Source organism: Papaver somniferum, chromosome 1 (genome assembly GCF_003573695.1).
Source record: "Papaver somniferum cultivar HN1 chromosome 1, ASM357369v1, whole genome shotgun sequence".
In the NCBI taxonomy this organism is placed as follows: Eukaryota; Viridiplantae; Streptophyta; class Magnoliopsida; order Ranunculales; family Papaveraceae; genus Papaver; species Papaver somniferum.
In genome coordinates, this window is record NC_039358.1 from 86,174,730 (window position 1) to 86,201,238 (window position 26,509).

Here is a 26,509-nt window from a genome sequence, read left to right on the forward strand (position 1 = left end):
TTCCTAAAAATCTAGGTGGCCTAACATTAACCAATCTGCAATTCTTAATCGGGATCTTTTAGCTAAGCTAGCATGGAGAATGATAGAGAATCCTGAATCTCCTTCGGCAACTTTTATAAAACATAAATACTTCAGCGATTTTAATCCTCTTAATTGTGTTTTAAATAAATAGGGCTCTTGGATTTTGAGGGGAATATATGCTTGGATTGATATTTTCAACAAAAAAAAAGAAAAATTCTTAGAAAATAAGAGATGGTAATGATATTTCAATCTCGAAAGATAATTGGATTCCCAGCTTGGATGGTCCTCCTAGATCCAGTTTTCTGTATGTTAATATTATAATGTCTCTCGTTTAATTGATACTGATTCTAAAACCTGGAATCTTAATACTTTCCAAGTTATTTGATGCATAAACTATTAATGAAATTCTAGATATTAGGACCCCCTTAACTGGAAATGACACATTAAGATGAAAACCAGTTGCTAGTGATTATTTCTCCATATAATCTTCTTGGTGAGAAATTCCTGATGTAACTCAACATAGACCTAATACTGGAAATGATATGGATTGGAAATCTTTGTGGGAAACTAATCTTCCATAAAAGTTCAACACTTCATATGGAAATTTCTGCACCAGTGTTTTCTTCTAAGGGAAAAATCTCTAGATTCACCTCTCACGTGATTGATAAATTCTCCCTCTGCATAAACCATACTGAATCCCATCATAATCTTTTTCTTGAGGGAAACATATTCTCTACTGCTATCGATGTTAATCGCTTACAACTCTTGTAGGGGGGAATATTCATCAATGGACCAAATCTTGGTTTGATAAAGAAGTCAAAACAAACCCAATAATACTACTCAATTTCAGTATATCTGTTTTACTCTGTGACATATATGAAACCTTAGATGTAGTGTTGTTTTTGATAACTTGAAATGATAACTGACAACACTATACTGAGTATCAAAACTCATATGTTAGAGTATCAAAACTCATATGTTAGATTGGTAAAGAATTCAGGGTCCTATTGTTCACATAAGAACTATAATGCCGTAAATGCTCAAAATAAAAAATGGAGAAAACCTGATTTAAATGACATTAAGATTAATATTGATGCAACTTTTTGCAAACATAATAATCTTGCAGGACTAGGTCTGATAAGTCGTGATGTTTCAGGTTCAAGCAATGGAGCTAAAGGAAATCTGTAACAAGCTTAAATCCAGAATAAGCGGAAGGCATTCGCATCATTCGAAGTTTTACCATGGGTAAATAGAAAAGGCATAACTCAACTGCATTTAGAAGGAGGCATTCCAAAGAGTGGTGAATGATATCAATGGGAAAAGAAGAGCAATCAATTGGACCAATGCCAACATCATAAAAAGATTCAATTTATTTACTTAATAGTTTTAGCACATGAAAATATACCTTTGTTCATCGTGAAGGAAATAATATCGTAGACTTTTTTTTAATCTTTTACAAGTATAGAGGACGACAGGTTAATATGCCTTCTAAGTTTTCCGCAGCAGTCATAGCTGACAAAATATCTTTTTAATCAGTTTTGATTTAATGCTGATTTTCTCTAGTGTGAATAAAAAAAAATCAAGGTAGAAAGTGACTGGCCCCAAATAAAACAACTAGACCTCAAACTAACCAGGTTTTTTATAACACCTTAACAGAGCAGTAGCATATTAGGATACCCATGCAACATGAAATTCTGCACCAAAATTTAGCTTCTTTGTTATTTTTGAGGGAAGAGTTGTACATCTGAGTGACATCTACAAGAGTGAGCAAGCTACAACAGCAAACCACACACACAACAACCAATCATACCCAGCAACCACCACACCACCACCACATTCAGGCTATGACGGCAACATCAACAACGATACCACCGACACCACCAGCACCACCTACCACATTCCAGGATATGACGGCAACATCAACAACGATACCACCACCACCACTAAATATGAAGGATGTTCTAGACAAGAAGGGTACCAATTGTTGCGCTAAAACCCTGCGGAAGCGATTTGCACAGGTACACAATTGTATTCTAAATATTGCAAAGAACATAAACTAGAGAAGAAAAGGGACGAGAATTTAACGAGGTTGAATCCCCGGGAAAAATAAGAGATTTATATATTATCTTATGGGAGAAAAACATATAAACCCTAGAGAGTAAGAAGAATTTTGTGTGTGTTTTTCTACTATCTCTTGTAGATTATTTATACTAGTTATATAGGTCTTATATACATTGAGTTTCCTACAAACTAGGACCCTAAACCGACCCCCATTGATTATCCTACAAGTTAGGAAGTTCATGACCGACTAGAACTCAATCACCGACTCCGAAAGCCTTTGCTTTCAGACCAAGTATTTTGAGTTTTAACCAAACTCAAACTCCACAGACCGACTAACCAACAATTTTCCACCTCGGATCATGCATTCATGCATGAGACAATCAATATATGAAACCACCTTCGTCTTTCAACGTCAATTGAACCAAAGGATTCCTACGTATCCTCCGCAAGAAATCAAACCGACCGTAGTTCACTTAATGGCCTTGTTAGAAGGCCTCCACCAGGTTCCTAAGAACCTCCACCCCAAGGGGTCTCATCAAAACGGAAGAATGTGGATCCATTTCGAGCAATGGCGAAACTTGACCCCAGATACTACTTTCTTTAACATATCAGCTGGATTGTCTTTAGTATCGATCTTTACAAGTAGAATGTCTTCTTCTTCCAGAATTTCTCTAATAAAGTGAAATCGAACATCTATATGTTTGGTTCTAGCATGATGCACTTGATTCTTAGCCAAGTAAATCGCACTAAGACTATCACAATGCACAAGCAGTTGTTCTTGCACAACACCCAAGTCATCTAGCAAACCCTGTAACCATATAGCTTCCTTAAATGCCTCTGTCACTATCATGTACTCCGCTTCAGTAGTTAATAAATCCACGGTAGACTGCAAAATCTCCAACTAACCGGTTCTCCAGCAAAGGTAAATACATACCCTGTAGTTGAACGCCTCTTGTCCAAATCACCAGCATAGTTAGAATCTACATAACAACACAACACATAACTGATTGTCCCCATCTTTCTTCACAAACTCCAAGCTAACATCATTGTACCATAAAGGTACCTCAAAATCCATTTCGCAGCTTGCCAATGTCCTTTAACAGGATTATGCATATAACGTTTGATCATGCTTATTGCATGTGAAATGTTCGGCCTCGTATATACCATCGCATACATCAAGCTACCAATATCACTAGTTTATGGGACTTGAGCCATATACATACGATCTTCTTCAGTAGTAGGAGACATCTCAGAAATCAACTTAAAATGAGGACCAAGGGGAGTACTTACATATTTAGTTCCTTCGCAGATACCAAATTTTTGTAACACTTTCTTCAAGTATCCCTTCCGAGACAAACATACTTTACCCTTCTCTATGTCACGTTGAATCTCCATGCCAAGAATCTCTTAGATTCTCCTAGATCTTTCATCTCAAACTCAGTTGACAATTTGTGTTTCAAATTCTCAATCTCTTTCTTGTTATTCGAGGCTATCAACATATCATCGACATACAAGAGCAAATATATGAATGGCCCATCACGTAGCTTCTTGAAGTATACACAATGGTCATAATGACTTCTTGTATATGTCTGGCCAATCATAAAATGATCAAATCGCTTGCACCACTGTCTTGGAGACTGTTTCATCCCATACAACGATTTTTCATCTTACGTACACAATCTTCTTTTCTAGCAACTTTGAACCCACACGACTGATTCATATAGATCTCCTCTTCTAGATCACCATGTAAGAATGTCGTCTTGACATCTAACTGAAGTAGGTCTAAATCATATTCTGCTACCAAGGACAACAAAATTCGGATTGATGAGTGTTCCACAACTGGAGAGAACACCTCATTGTAGTCAATCCCTTATTTTTAGGCATAACCTTTCGCAATTAACCTTGCCTTGTAGCGTACTTGATTCACCTGAGATCCTTCTTTCTTAGCATATACCCATCTACATCCAATGACCTTCTTACCGTTCAGAAGCTTCGTAAGAACCCATGTGCCATTCTTGTAAAGAAACTCCATCTCATCCTGCATAGCAGCTTCTCATTCTTGACGCACTATACTGTGTATAGCTTCAAAATAGGTATTAGGAATGCCTTCTTCAATAACTGGTAATGCATAAGCTACAGAATCTTCCATCCAACCGGGTTTTCTGGTTTGTCTTCTTGGTTTGCTAGTTTCTATGGTCTCAGAGACCGTAGCTTTTGTATCTTCCACTACTCCATGTTCTTCTTTATTAACCTCATCACTATCATTTGGAACTTCAGTATTTTCCTCCCTTGTAGATGCTACACCTTCGGAAATAGTAGTAACAGATACCGACTTGGCTGGAAGTGGTGGAGTTGCATCAATATCCACCTTCTGCAAAAACTCACTGGTGCTGGTAGTGTTCTCCACCTGCTGAGAACCCAAAGACTTCACGATAAACACTTCATCAAATGTAACGTATCTACTCATGACTATCTTCTTCTCGACTGGATTCCAAATTTTGAACCCTTTCACTCATTTCTTCATACCCATAAAAATCCCTTTAACAACACTGCTATAAAGCTTCTTTTCACTAACATGATACCAGCAGGGAAGCCAAAAATATGAACTAAGTCATAGTCATAATCTGATTTACCATACCATTTCTCCATCGTAGTTTTACTTTCTAATGCAGCTGATGACAACCTATTAACAAGGAAGCACGCATATGTAACTGCCTCATTCCAAAACGCTTTACCTAATCCATCATTATATAACATACATCGTACCTTCTCCAGTAAAGTACGATTCATGTGTTCAGCTACCCCATTTTGTTGCGGTGTCTTCTTAACTGTGAAATACCTATGTATTCCCTCATCCCGACATACTTGCAATAATGGATCACTTTTGTACTCTCCACCATTGCCCGAACTTAGTACCTTGATCTTTCTGCCAGTTTGAGTCTCAATTACCTTTTTCCACCTCACAAAGACACGAACCAATGTTTCCATCCCAAGGATGCATTCTTAGAGGGACCCCAAACATCTGAGTGAACATAACCAAGAACTCCACTAGTGTTATGGATTGTTGTGCCAAAGCTTGTTCTTATCTTCTTTCCTTTCACACAATGTCCACAAAACTCTAATTTGCAGGCAATAACACCTTTCAACAAATCTTGTCAAATTAAATAATGTAACGAATTATCACCTGGATGTGCAAGCCGCATATACCATAACTTCGTGGTCTCCATAGCTACAGTCTCGATGTGTTCTAAAATAGACACACCTCCCATTACTGTACTCCCAGTTAAGTAGTACAGGTTGCGATGTTGTGTACCATTCATGATTACCAGCGATCCAGAGATTACCTTTAGAATGACATTTTTAGCGACTAGCTTGTAGCCCTTACCTTCCAAAATTCCGAGCAAAATCAGATTCTTCTTCACGGCAGGTACGAACCTTACTTCTTTCAGCTCCCGAATGGTACCATCATCATATTGATTCGAATACTATCAATCCCAATCACCCTGCAAGTATGATTATTCCCCATACGCACTTATCCATCAAACTCTTCAAAGCTTGATAACCAGTCCCGATGAGGACAATTATGATAAGTAGCACCAGAATCTAGTACCCACGTACTGTCAGTTATGATACAAGTTGATGGTATCACAGTCGGCAAGAAATCTGAAGCTTCATATGAATCTTCACTTGCCTTAGCAATGTCCACCTCGGTCTTGTTGTTATCTTTTTCTCTATCTTTACGGTTGGAACAATCTTGTTGATGGTGGTTTTTAGTTCAGGGTTAAAATTGTAAAACCATGTATTTAATGCGCCGTCTGCAAAAGGATTGAGCCATTTAAAAGTAATGAGTGCCCGGGCCTCTCTACCCACACATGTATTGAGCAACTCAGTATATTTATTCAGAATGGTGCATGTAGCAACAATCCCAAACATTTTGTAAACTCTCGCCTGCATTACTCATTAGTGTATGCTTTATTGAGTATTTTACTATATTATGTTCCCCAGCTGAACCCTTAGTATTGGTATGACATGACAATTAGTGTTCACTCGCAGCAGAGTAGCATGAATTTCCCGAAGTATCAAAATTAAGGTCTGCATGAAAATGCTCAATCAGAAGACGCGCTAACTTCTCTCTGAGAATAAAAGAATTTTGTGTCAACACACAAAATTTGTTAAATTTGTTCAATTTTGTGATAACTCACAAGATTCAAGTTTTCGGCCTAATTAATGTGCAAACATTAGGTATTTTGCGCCTTGTGCAAATATCTCGAACCCTATTGGTCGAGGCCAAACCTAGATAAGATGGGAACTAATCCACCATGGAGCTAGTAGGAGCAAAGTCCTACCAAAAAACGAGAAACAAAGAAGAACTGTGGCAAATGGGAGCGACAACAAAAGAGGCGCGACCACACCACATAACTGGCCGGTCCGCTCCAACAGGCGCCGCCTGTGGCCGTTGGCCACGCTCCATGTTTCCCTTGCCAACCTATTTTTATATCGACCAATCAGGTCGCTCTAAATGCGCCAGACGCATTTAGAATGAGGCCGGCCCCACATTGCTTTTCGTCCCTCTTTCCCATCGACCAATCAAGTCGCTCTAAATGCGCCACACACATTTAGAATGAGACCGACCCCATATTGCTTGCTGACCCTCTTTCCCATCGACCAATCAGGTCTCTCTAAATGCGCCACACGCATTTAGAATGAGTCCATCCCCACATTGCTTGCCGACCCTATTTCCCATCGACCATTCAGGTCGATCTAAATGCGCCACACGCATTTGTAATGAGGTCGGCGCCATGCTGCTCCCCCACTCTTTTTGCCATCAACCAATCAGATCGCTCAAAACCCGCCACACACACTTTTAATAAAGTTGGAATTTGTTTGGTCGACGCGCCTAATTCCATCAGGAACCTAATCTAGACGGCCCAAACCAGTCTCCAAAAAACAATCACGGCCGCACGATTTGGCCACTTGATTTATTAAGCTTAGCCGCTCCTAACGCGCCCAAATAGGCATCACCATGCCTACAAGCCATCCCAAACCGCGCTTAGTGATCATCGCAGGCGGCATGACGATTGTCTAGCCAACCTTCCAAATCGCTCCAGCATGCCAATTGGCAGGCCATGCCATCCCGCGGCAGGCGATATACTAACGTGCCACAACGGCGCAGCTGCGTGCTACCTCACTCTTTGTTCATGGACTATGCAATAACAGATCCCTGTATGATGCTTTAGGATCATGGAAACCCATCGCCAAATCCTAGCATGGCCAAAATAACTTTATAGCTAAAGCTAATCAAACGGACTAAAAGAGTCCAATTTGGCTCATACTCTCTTCACCATTAATGGAGTAATATTCAAACTCTAATCAGGATATCCTGATCAGAATAGAATTCTTGTTTTAATGGCTTTGGTTAAACCAAAAAGAAACCCTATTTTTAGTTATGGCCTTGCCATGATTTCCTTGATCAAAACGGCCAGGGCCGTACTTGCCAAGATGTCGCCGAGCCACATAGCCACACACAACATTTAGGGTTTTGACATGACAAACCCTAATTTGGTCAGGGACATTATGCCGCCCTATGCCAAATAGCATCACCTAGGCATTAAGTTCGATGTGGCAACTAGAGCAAATATCATTGAGTCATATTTGGATCTAACACCAATATGCCAAGATATAACATGAGCCACTTCGTCACTATGCTATTGACAGGCGTCACCTTGCCACCTTGCCGCTATGTCATTGGCAGGCACCACTTTATCACCTTGTCGATATGCCAATGGCAGGCGCCACCTTGCCACCTTGTCGCTACGCCATTGGCAGGTGCCACTACACCACTGGCAGGCGCCACCTCGCCACTCAACCACTAGCAGACACCACTTTGCCACTCTGCCATTGTGCCACTAGTAGGCGCCACTTTTCCATTGTGCCATTAGCAGGCGCCACTTTGCCACTGTGCCACTATGCAGGCGCCACTATGCCATTGTGCCACTATGCAGGCGCCACTATGCCATTATGCCGCCTAGCTTGCGTGCAATTGGTCAGAATAACTAGGTCTTGTACATTAGACCCACTCAACAACTTGTTGCACATTTTTCCACGGAACACTCGAGACATCAAACATGTCACAAAACTGGGGGGATACTCATCAAGGTATTGGTCTGGCGCTTTACAGTGTGCGAAGTGCAACACGCCTATTACAAGAAAGTGCCAGGAAAGAGCGGACGGTTAAATAGTAGTAAGAGAATAGTGGATGTAAGGCTGACCAGTTTCCCTCACAATGGGAACGTGATGGTAAACCACTTCTACACAACTCACACTTCTCCACTACTTAACTATCTCCACTTCCTATGAGATCAGGGGTGCTCAATGACTTGTATAAATAGGTTTTCAACCTATTTCGACCAACAACAGAGTTTTGGTTAACAACACAGGTATCCATAAAAACACCAAGAACTGATAGCTTACATTCCGCAATCCAGTTCCAAATTCTAATACAAGTCATAAAACAGCCACACCCTCAAAATTCAATATTTTGATCTCAACGCCTTCTTCGCTTCCCTCCCTAAGATCAAACCTTCTCCTTCACTTTGTGACCGAAGCAAGTCTGGAACGACCATTTCTTGGTTTAGGCTAGAATTGTACAGATTGATCTCTCGAATCTAAAGTAATCCCATGCAGTGCATTTGTTTAGGGTTTAGATTCATTTCTCGGTGGCACACCCAAATTTACCATTCCCAGCAGAATCAGTTTTTACCTCAAAACAACTGGCGACCACAGTGGGAGATTATCTCTTGGTTGCAAAATCAGTTTCTCAGGATTCATTCCATTTTTCTCAATTTCAGAAGGGTGGATCTTAGATCCAATTCAATCATTAAACTCAATTTAGGTTAAACAACCAATTTCAATTCTGGTGTTCCGTTCGCTAAGAAGCTTCACAAAAATGCTATTTCACGCAGTGCTACTGGAAATGCCTTGGATAGCTGAGCACCAGTAAATCTCCCAGATGAAAGGACCATAAAGCCGTGTGAAGACACGTGAAGACGTGATTACTACTTAGGAAGGCACAATGGCTTCTCTCGAGGTCCGAATGGAGCAGCCACATCTGCAACACCATAAGTGTTATATGGAGCAAGCCGGAAACGCCTCAAAGTTATCACCGATATTAATGTCTCCAGGGTCCACACTCAGGGAGATAAAAGGAAGATTCGCATAGCCGTTGTTCCAGTATGGAGATAGTCGACAACAAATCTCAACACCAGTGGAGTCCTATAAATACACCTGCAGAGATCACGAAAGCGAGGGTCTATCTCGATTCCACCACTACTACCATTTTATGGTCAGGAGTATCCGCTATCACTTCATCAGCAAAATGTGTATATCCAGACCATGGCGCAATTCTGGAAATTCGTACATCTACAGTAACAAAGGAGGCTTGACACATCTTCAAATCATTCATAGGGGTTCGCCTATTATGCCGACCCAAGCAAGAGAAAGACCGGGACATCTTCAGATCTACTGGATCCGACACGTCAAGAGAGCATCCTCAAGAAGATAACGGTGCCCGCACCATCATCTCAGGAAAGAATCCACAGCCGAGATAACTTCATGTAAAGGAAGATCCGAGAAGTTACTGCACCAAAAGGACCCACGTTTCCCATATTTCCTTTGCCCAGGAAAGCGGGTAATGTTGAAGAGTTCTCCAAATTTCCTACCGAAAGAACCTACACTGGGATGTTCCAGCAAAATAACAGGCATCTTGATGACTACATCAAGAGATCCAGAATTAAAGCCCTCGATTTCCAAGTATATTGTTGGTTCTAACAAATCAACAGATAACTCACAAAGAGAGACACCTCATCAGCAGCGTCACCCACGAACATGGCATATGGTTTAGAAAGGTTACGGGTCGTCTTGCAAGAACTTCGTCAGAAACGTTTTTACACTGCCTTCTGGAAGAATTGAAATTGGTGCTAATTGGTGAAGGATCTGGGAGTGATACATATACCAAACGATTCATATGGAAGTCTTCTACAACATACTAAATGGGCACATCAATCCTATGAATGAGCTATAAATAGAAGCCGAAACTCACGACTACGTGACAGCTGAAAACCTACAGAATTCTTCCCGGAAAGTTCTGAATTATCGGTGTCAAGTACTTTTCACCCACCAAACAGACTCCGGATGAATAAGTTCTTTTTTGCAAAAGTTAGATTTTCCTCTTATCAAAAGAATGAGAGGTCAATCACCTCATACCGATACCGGAAAAATATTTTGCGGCCGTTTTGGCAAGATGACACGAATCTGAAATTTTCATCAAGTCAATACACTAAGGTCGCAGGCAAGCAACAATAGGAAAGCTTCCGCACGCAGAGAATCATGAAAGATCTACTTCGCCGAAATAAGAAAAGAGAAGGATAAGAAGAAATAACCTCACAGGCACGAGTTATATTAAAAGGAGGAATCCTTCTTTTGGGCCATAATATCTGAGCAAATCCTTGTGTGTTACCAAAGTCCGCGGAATCACGCCACTCCTTCCTTCCAAGGATCGTATCGTGCTATAGCCGCCATCCCTTCCTTCCAAGGATCGTGCCATATCTGCCACTCCTTCCTCCCAAGGTTGATGCCCGTATCCGCCACTCCTTCCTGCCAAGGTTCGTGCCCGTAGCCGCCACTCCTTCCTGCCAAGGATCGTGCCCGTAGCCGTCACTCCTTCCTGCCAAAGATCGTGCCCGTAGACGCCACTCCTTCCTGCCAAGGTTCATGCCCGTAGACGCCACTCCTTCCTACCAAGGATCGTCCCGTAGCCTCTACTCCTTCCTGCCAAGGTTCGTGTCGGTATCCCCCACTCCTTCCTGCCAAGGATCGTGTCGTAGCCGCCACACTCCTCCCTGTCAAGGATCGTGATCGCAACCAACCAAGGTTCGTAGTTGTGGAAATTTTTTTATCCCATCCCGCCAAAGCTGTGGTCGTGGACAGTTTTACTCGCTTACACGCCCATCCAATCCCCTTTCTTCCATGGACGCCCATGCAATTCCATCCAACCTATTTTGTTCCCACAAAAATGTAGTCTCTTCTGATCACAGTTGCTGCCAAGAACCTTTGCTGCTCGTTTGTTGATACCATCCAGAGCTTCACCATAGCAACAACCACTACGAAGGTAATCCGTACTTCTCCATATTTTAGTTTCACATGGAAGAAGTAATTGAGCCACCAGTACGGATGCAAGATGATGATATCTTTATCATGGTCAACCCACCGACCATACAAGATAAAAACATGTAAACCACACTTGGGGATTGAGGCTCTACACGGAATCCCTTCACTGTCAAAGCTCAGAAGACACGGTCAACCAAAAAAGTCATAGCCACGACAAGGTTATCTACTCTTCAAAGGTGTAGCGTAAGGATATCATCACCTCTCTATCTGGAAAGCGCCTGCAACACTTTACAAGGCCGAGACGGATCCCATGCCTACTCAGAGAAAACAACTTCAGTAACTAAAGAGAAGTGTGACTGGAGGCTGCTCATCGCAGTCCATCCCCGACAAAAATCAAAGATTCATGAGATAACTCCATAGACGCGGCTGAAACATTTTTCTTGAAGAAACAGGGGAGCCACGATTAACAACATAACTCTCTCACTTCTACCTCTTTGTTATCCAGAATATTTCGTCCATGTCCAAGCATCCCAGCATCACATCCAGGAGAGTACAATAAGCTTGTATCAAATCCCATAGGCGTAGATTCAAGGTGATACAATCAAAGTAGGCTACACTTGGGGACTGAATCCTCCTTCAGGTTTAGAAGTTTAAACGCAGTCACCACCTTACCAGCGAACGCAGTAGAAACACATCTTCCATGAGAAAATAGGCTCAGGATAATTACACATGGGGACTACCAGCATGGGATTCCTTCACTTCCCTCAACCAGGTTATTTTTGATGTCAACATCGTCACTGTCGAAGCTTTACGAGCCGCAAGAATTTATCAACATGAAGCCATACACGTGCAACAAAGACTCCAAAAGCACGCCGTATAGATATTCACATAGCCGGCCACACCATCGAATCTATGACCAGACAAAAGTGTAACTGGGGACTGCTCATCGCATCCCATTCGATACAATAGTCCAAGATTCATAAGATGGTTCAAAGGATGTCGCTTGGAATGAAGTTCTTGAAGACTTGATAGCAGCACGTCGGCAACTGAACGCCTCTCAGCTCGTCTACTTCGCCCAACGGCTCCGAAAAATTTCGAACATACAAGCATCCACAGCATATCATCATCACAATCAGAAAGGAAAGAATAAGCCTTCCAGACACCGACTCCGCAGTCCAGACACCGAATAACTTAAAGTCAAGCACGAATCAACAACGCAGCTACACTCTCCAAGGTTAGCCCTAACATGATCATTGCCGGCATATATTTCATCCATCCATCCAAGGAGTGCAATGGATTTTGGTAAATTTTGAAATCCACTGGAGAGGTTAGATGCTCATTCTTCTGGATTCAGAACCTTATTACACATTCTGGAGAAGATCGATGGTCATGTTGGGTGGATACATGCGCAAAATAGAAAAGAGCACCTACCTTGAGTTCTCTTGGCTCGCCTTGCTGCTGATTATAACTATTGGAGATTGCTTTGTTGCCGTTGACGCCGTTAACAAAGAAAGTCATTCACACCAAGTTAAATGTCCAAGTTTGATCAACTACTCATGGATATTACACTCACAGCTAAAATATGAAGACAAGATGAACTTACCTTGCCGCTGACGATTGGCACGCTTATGATCGAGCTGCTGCAAATGAACACAAGAAGCAGACGAGCGAATAATAAAAGGGGAGGAAGTTAGCACACCCTTTTATATGCATAACACTTTTGGAATTCGAGTAGAGGAGGGTTTTCCTTTTGGACCATGCACGGAATAAGGCAGTTAGGCCCGCGACGCCAACGCTCCATGGCACCAACCTCCATGACCGAACCAGCAGCGCGCCAGCACGAGGAACACCAGCCACTCAACCTACAATACTTCGTGTCCAGGCCAGCCGCTCAACCTCCAACGCTCCGTAGCCAAGCCAGACGTTCAACCTGCAACGCTCCGTGGCCAAGCCATCCGCTCAACCTGCACCGCTCCAAGTCCGAGCAAGTAGCGCGCCAAGACCACCGCTCCAAGGCTGAGCAAGTAGCGCGCCAAGACCATCGCTTCAAGGCCGAACTAGAAGCGCGCCAAGATCACTAGCCGCTCATACCTATTGCCAAAGGACGATCAGACTATTCCTGGTAATCTCTACATGTCTCGCCTTTTCGATTTTATTTTCGTCTGTCACCATCTAGTGCTTACCCCGCAACAATGTCACTACTACGTGCTAAGCAGGGGACTTAATGTTGATGGTGGTTTCTAGTTCAGGGATAAAATTGTAAAACCCTGTATTTAATGCGCCGTCTGCAAAAGGATTGAGCCATTTAAAAATAATGAGTGTCCGAGCCTCTCTACTCACACATGTATTGAGCAACTCAGTATATTTATTCAGAATGGTGCATGTAGCAACAATCCCAAAAATTCTGTAAACTCTCGCCTGCATTACTCATTAGTGTATAGTTTATTGAGTATTTTACTATGCTATGTTCCCCAGCTGAACCCTTAGTATTGGTATGACATGACAATTAGTGTTCACTCGTAGTTGAGTAGCATGAATTTCCCGAAGTATCAAAATTAAGGTCTGCATGAAAATGCTCAATCAGAAGACGAGCTAGCTGCTCTCTGAGAATAAAAGTATTTTGTGTTAACACACGAAATTTGTTAAATTTGTTCAATTTTGTGATAACTCATAAGATTTAAGTTTTCGGCCTAATTAATGTGCAAACTTTAGGTTTTTTGCGCCTTGTGCAAATATTTAGAACCCTATTGGTTGAGGCGAAACCAAGATAAGCTGGGAACTAATCCACCATGAAGCTAGTAGGAGCAAAGTCCTACCAAAAAACAAGAAATAAAGAAGAACTGTGGCAAATGGGAGCGAAAACAAAAGAGGCGCGGCCACGCCACATAACTAGACGGTACGCTTCAACAGGCGCCTTATGTGGCCGCTGGCCACGCTCCATGTTGCCCTTGCCAACCTCTTTTTATATCGACCAATCAGGTTGCTCTAAATGCGCCATACACATTCAGAATGAGGCCGACCCCACATTGCTTGCTGGCCCTCTTTCCCATCGACCAAACAGGTCGCTCTAAATTCGCCACACGCATTTAGAATGAGGCCGGCCCCACATTGCTTGCCGACCCTCTTTCCCATCGACCAATCAGGTCGCTCTAAATGCGCCACACACATTTAGAATGAGGCCGGCCCCACATTGCTTGCCGACCCTCTTTCCCATCGACCAATCAAGTCGCTCTAAATCACACGCATTTGGAATGAGGTCGGCCACATGTTGCTTGCCCCCCCTTCTTTTTGCCATCGACCAATCAGATCGCTCAAAACCCGCCACACACACTTTTAATAAAGTTGTAAGTTGGTTGGTTGATGCGCCTAATTCTATTAGGAACCTAATCTAGACGGCCCAATCCAGTCTCCAAAAACACAATCACGGCCGCACGATTTGGGCACTTGATTTATTAAGCTTAGCCGCTCCTAACGCGCCCAAATAGGCATCACCATGCCTCCGCAAGCAACGTGCCAACACCGCTGCTGCAATCCGCGCCAAGGTGCTAAGATTGCCTACAAACCATCCCAAACCGCGCCTAGTGATCATCGCAGGCGCCATGACGATTGGCTAGACAACCTGCCAAATCACTCCAGTGCGCCAATTGGCAGGCCATGCCATCCCGCGGCAGGCGATATACTAACGTGCCACAATGGCACAGCTGCGTGCTACCTCACTCTTTGTTCATGGCCAATGCCATAATAGATCCATGTATGATGTTTTAGGATCATTGAAACCCATGGCCAAATCCTAGCGTGGCCAAAATAACTTTATAGCTAAATCTAATCAAACGGCCTAAAATAGTCCAATTTGGCTCATACTCTCTTCACCATTAATGGAGTAATATTCAAACTCTAATCAGGCTATCCTGATCAGAATAGAATTCTTGTTTTAATGTCTTTGGTTAAACCAAAAGGAAACCCTATTTTTAGTCATGGCCTTGCCATGATTTCCTTGATCAAAACGACCAAGGCCGGACTTTCCAAGATGGCGTCGCGCCACATAGCCGCACACGCCATTTAGGGTTTTGACATGCCAAACCCTAATTCGGTCAGGGACATTATGCCGCCAAATAGCATCACCTAGGCATTAAGTTCGATGTGGAAACTAGAGCAAATATAATTGAGCCATATTTGGATCTAACACCAATATGCCAAGATATAGCAGGCTCCACTTTGCCACTATGTTATTGGCAGACGCCACCTTTCCACCTTGTCTCTGCGCCATTGGCAGGCACCACCTTGCCACCTTGCCGCTACGCTATTGGCAGGCGCCACCTTGCCGCTACGCCATTGGCAGGTGCCAGTACACCACTGGTAGGCGCCACCTCTCCACTCATCCACTGGAAGGCGCCACTTTGTCACTCTTCTATTGTGCCATTGGTAGGCGCCACTTTTCCATTGTGCCATTAGCAGGCGCCAGTTTGCCACTGTGCCACTATGCAAGCGCCACTATGCCATTGTGCCACTATGCAGGCGCCAATATGCCATTATGCCGCCTAGCTTGCACGCGATTGGTCAGAATAACTAGGTCTTGTATATTAGACCCACTCAGCAACTTGTTGCACATTTTTCCACGAAACACTCGAGACATCAAACATGTCACAAAACTGGGGGGATACTCATCAGGGTATTGGTCTGGCGGTTTACAGCGTGCGGCATGCAACGCGCCCATTATAAGAAAGTGTCAGGAAAGAGCGGACGGTTAAATAGTAGTAAGAGAATAGTGAGTGTAAGGCTGACCAGTTTCCCCTCACAATGGGAACGTGACGGTAGATCTCTTTTACAACCCCACTTATCCACTACTTAACTATCTCCACTTCCTATGAGATCAGGGGTGCTCAATGACTTGTATAATTAGGGTATCAACCTATTTCGACCAACAACAGAGTTTTGGTTAATAACATAAGTATCCAAAAAAACACCAAGAACTGATAGCTTACATTCCGCAAGCCAGTTCCAAATTCTGATACAAGTCATAAAACAACCACACCCTTAAAATTCAATATTTTGATCTCAACACCTTCTTCGCTTCCCTCCCTAAGATCAACCCTTCTCCTCCACTTTGTGACCGAAGCAAGTCTGGAACGACCATTTCTTGGTTTAGACCAGAATTGTACATATTGATCTCTCGAATTTAAAGTAATCCCGTACAGTGCATTTGTTTAGGTTTTAGATTCGTTTCTCGGCGGCACACCCAAATTTACCATTCCCAGCAGAATCGGTTTTTACCCCAAAACAAATCCTTAGCCCAATGGCCAAAGTCATGACACCATGCACATTCATCCTTCTGCAGACGCGCTTTTGACTTTGAACGCCCTTTAACTTTTCCATGATCATCAGTCTTCTTTCTCATGTCTATTGAACGACCTCTTGCAAGAAGCAATTCATTGTTAGCTTCACTTGACAGGTCTTCACGGTCCATTTTCCTGAACTCCTCACAACTCAATGTTGTAGTGACCCCAGCGTATGTCATCTTATCATGCATTAAAGCCTTAATCACTGGTCATACCTTTCAGGAAGAGAGTTTATCAGACACGAAGCTTGTTCGTCGTCCTAAATTGTCTCATCGTAGTTAACCAACTTAGCAAGAAATTTATTATATGAATCTAGGTGCTCAGTTAGAGAGGCACCCTTCTTCATGTTATAGCGATAAAAATTTCTCTTAAGATGTATCCTATTTGCCACGTTCTTCATAAGGTATTCTTTCTCTAGCTTTTCCCAAATATCCTTAGCTGAAGTCTCGTGCTGATAATTAACTCTTACTGACGTTGCTAAACATCATCGAAACAAGACATAATTTATTCATCTTGTTCCACTGCTTGTCAGTCATCTCTACTGGCCGACCTTATAGAGCTTCTTCTAGGTCAAGATGAACAAGAGCTTCCATTACGTTCGATCTCCATAAACCAAAGTTATTGGTTTCCGTAAACTTTTCTACCTTGAGTTGTCATCTATGTGAATGAAGTATTTTTTCTTTTGTTTCTTTATCTTTACTTGTGGCCTCTGAATATTCTACTATCAGATCAACTGTTTTTTTCGGATCAACCATTGTTCACAAACAACCAAATATAGATAAAAAAACTAAACTTTGAGATCAGAATTACCTCAAATAACTTTAGGAAAAAATACCCCCGCTGCAAAATTATGAATACCTTAAATTCCAAGAACGTAACCCGGGCTATTGATTCCAATTGTTGGCACATAAAGCAAACACCGGAACAAGTAGTGAGTATAATCTTGACAATGTTCGAAGAATTAATACAAATAGGCGCATAAAAATCTCATACCACTCTATCCAAATGATGACACGACACAACACAACAACCAGTTACAACAAAATACCGAGCGACAACCATATGGATGGGATGGCAGGCACCACCACCAAACTGGATTAAGATAAACACCGATGAAGCAGCGAAAGGAAACCCAGGACCAGCAGGAGCAGGATGCATTTGTAGAGACAACACAGGAAAAGTTCTTATGGTAATGGCGAATCCATTAGAAGTCACATCAACAATTACAACGGAAACATGGGGGCTATTAGTGGCAACAAGATTAGCAGCACAACAAATGTGGCCAAAGGTCTGGTTCGAAACCGACTCACAGGCACTGATACAATTCCTAACCAACCAGCAGAACAACATTCCATGGTACCTCCAGGATATGCTTCAGGAAATCCAAAACCTAATGGCTGAGATCCCCTATACAAAAATTACACATATTTACATGGAGGCAAACCAGGCTGCGGACAAGGTGGCGGATGAGGCGGTAAATCTTACTATAATAAAGAAAAGGGGGATTTTTCAAACGTGGCCCTCCTTTTTTACCAAAATACCCTTAACTTCACCATATATTTGCGATTAATTTCCGTTCTCCTTCTTCTCTCTCGCTCTACTTCTTCTTTTCCAATTCCGTTTTCTCTTTTTCTTCTTCGTACAGAACTGAGCTCTCTCTCTCTTGATTCACCCTCCTTCCATATCTGATCTAATCTCTTTAATTGCTCTTTTCCGAGTTACTTTACCTGATTTAGGGGTTCTGCTTCAAAATTCACTTGATTGTACCATTAAGTTTGGAGTACTTTCTATTCTCTTTTTCGGTTAATCATTTGATCGTTAGGGTTCAATTAGTAATGAGTTTGTTTGTTTTCACACATAGAACGACATCAAAGAAATCAAAGACAAGAGAACAGAATTGCAGGTGCAGGTTAGTGACTTCAATGGATTTTCATGAAACTTGACCTTTAAATTTCGAATGGGTTTTCGATGATTAACTAATTTTAATAATTAGATTGACAATTTTCAAGAAATTCCTGACACCATTATTTGTAAGCTTCAACTTTTTTTGGTTTTCCTAATAGAAAAAACATTTTTAAAGTGAAATTTCGTTGATAAGTTTACAGCTGCTGATATCCTATTCAATCTGACATTGAGGTACCAGTATTTCTCCACTCTTATTACAAACCAAAATTCCAGATTCATTAAGTAAGCAATGTAATGTGCTTGGAACATCATCAATAGATCAATGTACTTGCAAAAAGGTAATAGTACCCAATGTCCCAACTTGGTTGAGTTGAAGTTCCCTTGTACCGTCCTTTAGAAAAACGGCCAATGTAGGAATCAGTTTGTAAAGAGGTAGTATATAACATTAGCATTTTAATAATCTTTTCCCCCTTCTTAATGGATTTCTTACACCTTTACCTTTGTCAATTGTTGAGCTTCAGTTTTCAATATTTTGGTTCTGCGGACTAACTGTTCGAAAAATTATAGCAGTTAGATTAAATGAGTTACAAGCTCAGGTTCTGTTACAAATAAAGGGTATTCATAGTCCTAGAATACAAGCTCGGAAAGACATGAAAGCTGGGAAGAAACAATAACAACAAAGATATGTTCGATTCAAGAATGGGCGTATTTTTGAAAAGGCAAAACGAGCAGCAATGACGGAAAATGAAAGACAAAAGCTTCTTCAAAAACGACTCGACGCTTATCGTATGCCAACAGCAGCACGAGATACACATCCAACAAAAAATGAGCATGAAGCATCAACAAGTTCTGGTATGTTTCAGCTGTGTATAATTTTCCATTGCTTATTAGCATATTAGCTGTGTATGTTTTGAGCAGTTTGGGTCATATTTTTTCTTCAAATCATGTGAATGTTTGGCTAGGAATTTCCACACTTTTTGATTCTCACAAATCACATGTTAGGGGGTCTATATTTAAGATTGGATTTTGGGGTTCTGCTGCTAATCACGTTGGTAATGACCCAATCGGGCCGACTCCAACCCAGACCGGTGTTGGCAGCTGTATGCTCCACTTTTGTGAAGAAATATCAAGGTATCCCCTATCTATCAAAGCTTACATATTCTATAACATAGGGTATCATCGGAGCGATTATGACCAACGTGTTGTGCCATAATTACAGGGAAATATATTTTGTCTTCCATGAAGCTTAAATTTAACTTACAAGGAAACAAAAAAGAAACAAAGCTTACATTTGAAATAGTGGTTTCTTAACTTGAGGATTCTCTTTTCCATTGTACAGTGTGATGAATGCTTACACTCTGTATTATAACCTAACTCTTGATCAATGATGCTTACGTACGGATCAAATTTGCATGCTAATGTACCCTGTGTTTTGAATGTTACCGTGTTTTGATGTATGCATGTGTTTCGCATATATACATTAGTTGCAACACTATGACATTTTACTCATAATACTGAATGTATATGTCATCATTTGAGCTGTACTGAAGCTTTATCCATAAACAAATGTGACTTTCCCTCATAGGTTATATGCTGCAAATATAACGAAAGAAGAGTGTCTACTTATTTAATTTGTCTACCAACCATTTCTTTAAAAAAAATCAAATTTAATGAAAGAAGTTATGTGGATATTGAGATGCGCATGAAGGCAATCTAAGCTTATAGGTTCATTGTCTAAAAATAGAACAAGTGTTTCAAGTTAAAACTGTGTTTGGAGGTTTATATTATTGACAACAGACAACTAGAGTTTCTAATTAGAATTCAATTTCAGTCGTTCATCTATTGCTTTTAATCAGAAATGACTGAATATTGCTCAGAGTGGATGTTGTTAGAAGCTCAACAAATCTTCAACAAACTGTTGAGGATTTATTACAGAACTTAATATTTTTGTTTTATTTTTTTATGCAAAATCTTCTGCGCACCTGTTCATGACAGATTTTAATTTTCTTTTTGCTTTGGTTTGATTTTTAGATGGATTCACAAGGTAAGATTCTGGGTTTCCAACCACGTCGAAGTCCAAGAATTATCGAAAGGCAATCTCAACAAGGAGATGCTCACTTACAGCGGCGTCGTGCTACATATGCAAGGCAATCCCGAAAGCAAAGAGATTGTCACTTACAGCAGGGCCGTGCTGCATATGAAGTAAAACGAAATTCAATAGCTGAAGTCGAAACACTAGCACTTCTTGACCAAACTGAGTAATGCTTATCGCATTGAAGGTAAAAGGTAAATTAGTAACGAATATATTTTGCAGGTCTTTAGCTAGAATCTTGTACTTAGATAAATTTCAGTACTCTCTTAATTATAGTGTAAAAGTTAAATCTTTCCTGACATTTGATAGTTTTGATGATAAAGGTACCTTCATGACACCATTGATGTTCCCAGTGGAGGACGACAGCAGGGATCTACAAGATGTGAATGTTAAGAAATGAACTCTTCCAGTTTAGGCATCTCGAGCCTTTGGGTAAATAGCAAAGTGCATCCAGTGCTGCACTGTTCGATTGATATCAAGTGCGGTGAAATTTATTAAGTTCCTTTTGTATATCCCAAAGCATTCTATACAAAACTGGAAGTCTGTCCCTTATCATTTTGCTCATTAGAAACTGTTTATGTTTCAATTTTCATCATAAAATCTTTGTATGAAGACGGATACTTAAGAAGCCTACTAGCAAATAAGTTTTTTAGTTTGTTACTCTTTATGTTTTGTAGGTTTTGTATCAGAACGAAAAGCCGGCAGGTGCATCGCCGTGCGTCTTTGCTAGTCACCAATAAAGGAATTTGTCTACCGCACAAACAAAAATTTGGGATAACATATATCCATCTTTCCTTACTAGCATCACCCTAGTCCCTAGACGATAGGAATGGCATGAAGTTTCCTAGAACAGTCAATATTGTAACTCACCGATAATCTACAAGAGTGAGAATGTAATCTCTCGGTAACGTAACGTGTTTTACCTTATTTTTTTCTAATAAAAAAGAAAGTCGATCTATGTGATATCTCACTTGTAAATACTGTCTTTTATTAACTAAAATAATTTAATGCCCGCTTGTTTTGCTCGTCACTCGTCAGGCATTGAATTACTACCTCATCACTCACCAGCCTCACTTCACCAGTAATAAAAGGATGCATATGAATGACGCCCGACAATTGACATTCAACTTGTGAGTAAGCAACTAATTTTGTGTGAAACGAATAAGATTACCATCTATTAACATCATTGCACAAAGCATGCCACTTCTCCAAAGTACCCAAAAGAATGGCAACAACAGACTACTTTTCAATAACAAGAAAAATTTATCATAAAAATGACAAAGTGTCTAACAAACCCCAAAGCATGTCCTCATTATCCACCATCATCATCACCATTCTCTAAAATAAGATTAGGGTATTATTCCCCTTCCCTTTCCATTACTGTCGCCCTCCATCCATCAAATTTTATTAAGTTTCTACTTGTATCTTTGTCTAAATGTGTGTTCCCTTCCTGGCTACGTCTTCTTTGTGAAACAGCAACACCATCAATTCGTTTCGTACACTAGTAGTGGGCCAAAATATCACTAATACCCGTCCATACCTCCACAATCGTAATGGTCCAGAAAACGAAATCCACACTTTCCGCGTAGTTTCCAACTTGAAACAACAAAACCGTATTAATCGCATGATCTTCTTTCTTCTCATCCCTATGTGCCCACATCTAATTTACTTAAATAACTTACCATAATTGGCATAACATCTTCGCCCTAAAAAATCTTGTTTCTTACCCCAACATGACTCGTGCAACCACGATCACTTCACAAGTCTACTCATGTTCCACTTTCATCTTGCAATCCCACGTGGATCCATTTGTAAAACACCATTCCCCTGATTGATTTGATATGGACCGTCCAATTGAAATGCTATTTTAGGGAGTATTTTAATTATGATAAGATCAGTAGTGTGGAAAGAACATTGGCATTTCTGATATAAAAAGTTGATAAAGAATGGACTTAAATACGAAGACGCTTTTCTTTCAATAAAGACAAGGAGGAGTCTACCACCACCGTAGGATAAGTATTAGATCCTCTGTTCTTGTTTTTCAGAGAGAAAAACAGAGGGAGGAGGGAATTTTTTACAGTTAAAAAACGAACGAATTGTCTCTCATTCTGATACAGAAACATCATTAATGGCTCCTCCTAGAGAAGTGAGTAGAGAAGATGAGGAAGATAGTTTGTTATTAAGGGAGGAGCCAATACCAGAACCAGAGGATGAAAAACAAGAGAGAGCATACGAAACAAGTGAGAAAGTTGTTATTGCAATTGAAGATAGAGAATCATTAGAATTCGAAGATTATTCTGTGACACCACCATTTTCATGGAAGAAATTATGGTTATTCACGGGACCTGGGTTTTTAATGAGTATTGGGTTTTTGGATCCAGGGAATTTAGAAGGAGATCTACAGGCTGGAGCTATTGCTGGTTATACATTACTGTGGTTATTGTTGTGGGCTACAGTTATGGGGTTATTGATACAGTTATTATCAGCAAGACTTGGTGTTGCAACAGGGAAACATTTAGCAGAACATTGTAGAGAAGAATATCCTAGATGGGCAAGTTTTTTGTTATGGGGAATGGCTGAATTGGCGCTAATTGGGGCTGATATTCAAGAGGTTATTGGTAGTGCTATTGCTATTAAGATTTTGAGTAATGGATATTTGCCTCTCTGGGCTGGTGTTCTCATCACTGCAATTGATTGGTAAACAAAAATCCCCTCTATTATTTCTATGATTCAGCTTATTTGATTGGTTATGGTTGTATTCTGGCCAAGTTAGGGTTTTTGTCTACAACTGTTTGTTGTTTTCTTGTAAAGGGTATTGCCAGAATTTAATTTTGGACTTTTTATTTTGCTGTTTTGGTTTAAAATATAATTTTAATATCTGAATTTTGTTTGTTGTTATGAACAGTTTCATCTTCTTGTTTCTTGAGAACTATGGAGTGAGGAAATTAGAAGCTGTTTTTGCTGTACTTATTGGAACTATGGCAATTTCATTTGCATGGATGTTTGGTGAAACAAAGCCTAGTGGAAAAGAACTTCTGATAGGTATGGTGTCACTATAAACTTATTTTGTTATTGTTCTGTAACTGAAAGCTTCAACCTGAAGGTGAATTTGGTCTGAATTGTAGGTATTTTGATTCCAAAACTTAGCTCTAAAACTATACGGCAAGCGGTGGGTGTTGTGGGCTGTGTAATCATGCCTCATAATGTCTTCTTGCATTCAGCACTTGTTCAGTCAAGGAAAATCGATACTACAAAGAAAGGACGGGTTCAAGAAGCTATGAATTATTATACAATTGAGTCAACTATTGCTCTCATGGTTTCTTTCATTATCAATTTGTTTGTGACAACTGTGTTTGCAAAGGGGATTTACGGTACAGATAAAGCCAACAGCATTGGCCTGATAAATGCCGGGCAATATATGGAGGAGAAGTATGGAGGAGGACTTCTTCCAATTCTTTACATCTGGGCTATAGGTTTATTAGCTGCAGGGCAGAGTAGTACCATGACTGGAACCTATGCGGGGCAGTTTATTATGGGAGGTTTTCTCAATCTCCGTCTAAAGAAATGGTTGAGGGCATTGATTACAAGAAGTTGTGCAATCGTCCCAACGATAGTTGTTGCTCTTATTTTCAACCGCTCCGAAGATTCTCTGGATGTTCTGAATGAGTGGCTTAATGTTCTTCAGTCTGTTCAAATTCCATTTGCAGTTATTCCACTTCTATACTTGGTTTCAAAGGAGCAAATTATGGGCACCTTTAAAATTGGCCCCAAAACCAAGGTAAGCTGTTATCACTTTTCTGATATTGGGTTCCTCATATAACTGTTTAGTAAGAGATGTTAGAATTATGTGGTACCTGCAGTACTTTGAATATGGGTGTTATGTTTTGTGATAGTTTCACTTCAGTAAGACCCAAGTACAGAAAGACGATTACTGTTTGCAGTTAATCACAGTCCCTCCTGATTATAGAAGTTTATTCAACATCATTTTCATCTAGAGCAAACTACTAATTTCATAATCTCTTTGAGCAAACCTTAAAACATGTGTGTTAGAAATTTTTGGAGGAATATATTCGCTTATCTCTATTTTTTGTAATAGGTTGGGTATTTGCTCAAAATTATTCGAACTTTACTGCCCATCTGTGGGTAGGATTACAATCTACTTCCTGGAAATTAATCAACTGCAGAGCCTTCTAATACATATGCATACTTATAGAATATAGATTGAATTGCAGAGAAGTATTGCTAATCTATGCCTGGTGGTTATTTGTTATAGATGGCAGCATGGATTGTGGCTGCTCTTGTGATGGTGATAAATGCTTACCTTTTGCTGGATTTTTTCCGTGCTGAAGTGACTGGTCTGTTAGTTGGTTTAATAGTATTTGTTATTACAGCAGCATACGCGTCATTTATTATTTATCTTGTTGCAAGAGTTGATACTGTGTCCACATTGCTGAACTCGATTTGGCCTAAAGGATCTGTTGTCACTGGAAACTGATAACCAATTCCAAGCATCAAAATTGCAAAAAAGCTGTGTATCCCAACTGTACATGTAGATTTGAAGGAGGTCATATTTAATAAAATTTTGCTCAAATGTCTGCTGCAAAAGATTATTCGCATGCCATAGGCAGAATCTCAATCTCAGAGGTGCTAGTCTTGCTCTGTTGCAGAAGAAGCTTTTATATGGTCAGAATTTGGGTAATCACATCTCTTGATTACTGCTCTGTGTTTCCTCAGGTAGCAAGATTGATGCATTTTGCTTTTCTCCTTGTATAACAGTATAGTAGAAAACCCCCCTAGTACTTAAATCTGGGAAAATTCCCATGTAGGGATATCTGTAACAATTTTAGGTGCAGGAGTTGTATAAAATAGTCCAATGTTAGGCCAAGTCTGTTGGTTCAAAGGCTAGTAATAAAAATAATACTTCACTCTTTGAAATGTTTTCATTATGTTGCCATTTCTGCGGTTTATTTTGATTATCGAGTTTGTCACGGTCAGACACGAGATTCAGAGGTATAAACCACTAATTAGCAATGGCGGATGGCAGCCGTTGTCACTTAATCATAAACCCATTGTTCGGTTGAAGCATTTGTTTTTCCCTCCCAACACAGATTGCAATATGTAAGGTCCAGTTTTTTTTATTTATACTGTGCACCAAAATCATCAAACATTTTAGCCAACAGTTGCAATGAGCACTGGCAGTGGTATGTTTCAGCTATCAAGTTTTCCCCGTGCAGACTCCTGCATTCAGTTAGACATGTTAGTAGGAATTCAGAATTTTTACCTATGGCTGATGCTGCTGCGAAATACAGCAGACAGCATCAAACGAATCTACATAGGGATGTGCAGTCCCGGCACCACCATCACAGGCTAGCAACTCCGTAGCTGGGGTCCTGGGAGGATCGAGTGGCTAACCAACGTTTCACATGTACATGAGAGGAACTTTCGGGCCAGGTCTCTCTATCTGGCGTTTTTTATTTGGGTTCTGGAGAGGGAGAGATAGAAGGCAGAAGAAGAATGGCGATGAGATTAATTATGACGAAGATTTCTCCTAATATTCGATTTGTTGGTAATTCCTACTTTGTGGAAGGACTCGGGTTTCCTCGTTGCTTTAGCAGTACTGTGGTAGAAGATAGAAGAGATCTCAATAACGAAGAGATCGTTTGTGATTTGGAAACGTTACTGAAAGACGGGTCCAAAGTTAGATAATTGTCAGGGGAAAGCCACATTTACTAAGGAAAAGCTGACTTTAATCTAGCTTGTTTGACTTTGGGTGGATTTAAAAATAAAATTCTTCCATTATTTCCAAAATGTTCTAAACTGGAATGACCCCTGTTCTTGGCTAACACAGCGTTGATGACAAAAAGGAAAAAAAAACAAAAAAAATGTCAACCGGAGACAAGGAACCAACTTGTAAAACTGAAGGTAATGT

At 40.7% G+C, this 26,509-nt stretch overlaps 1 protein-coding gene and 1 long non-coding RNA gene across 5 annotated transcripts; both read left to right on the forward strand.

Annotated features, from left to right (window-relative positions):
* Window positions 1-18,204: 18,204 nt before the first annotated feature.
* Window positions 18,205-21,240, forward strand: LOC113293298. 4 transcript variants are annotated; one of them, XR_003332205.1, is made up of 5 exons: window positions 18,205-18,492; window positions 19,056-19,340; window positions 19,491-19,619; window positions 20,520-20,774; window positions 20,904-21,240. It is a non-coding gene; the product is annotated as an uncharacterized LOC113293298 (long non-coding RNA). The 4 variants fall into 4 exon arrangements; XR_003332189.1 differs by having other exon boundaries at window positions 18,205-19,340; XR_003332195.1 differs by having other exon boundaries at window positions 18,205-19,340; window positions 19,507-19,619.
* Window positions 21,241-22,535: 1,295 nt separating this feature from the next.
* Window positions 22,536-25,523, forward strand: LOC113293290 (metal transporter Nramp3-like). The gene is made up of 4 exons (XM_026541981.1): window positions 22,536-23,277; window positions 23,486-23,622; window positions 23,706-24,358; window positions 24,854-25,523. Exons 1-4 carry the CDS (start codon window positions 22,709-22,711, stop codon window positions 25,073-25,075), a joined length of 1,581 nt encoding a protein of 526 aa, XP_026397766.1. The 5' UTR covers window positions 22,536-22,708; the 3' UTR covers window positions 25,076-25,523.
* The last annotated feature ends 986 nt before the right edge of the window (window positions 25,524-26,509 follow it).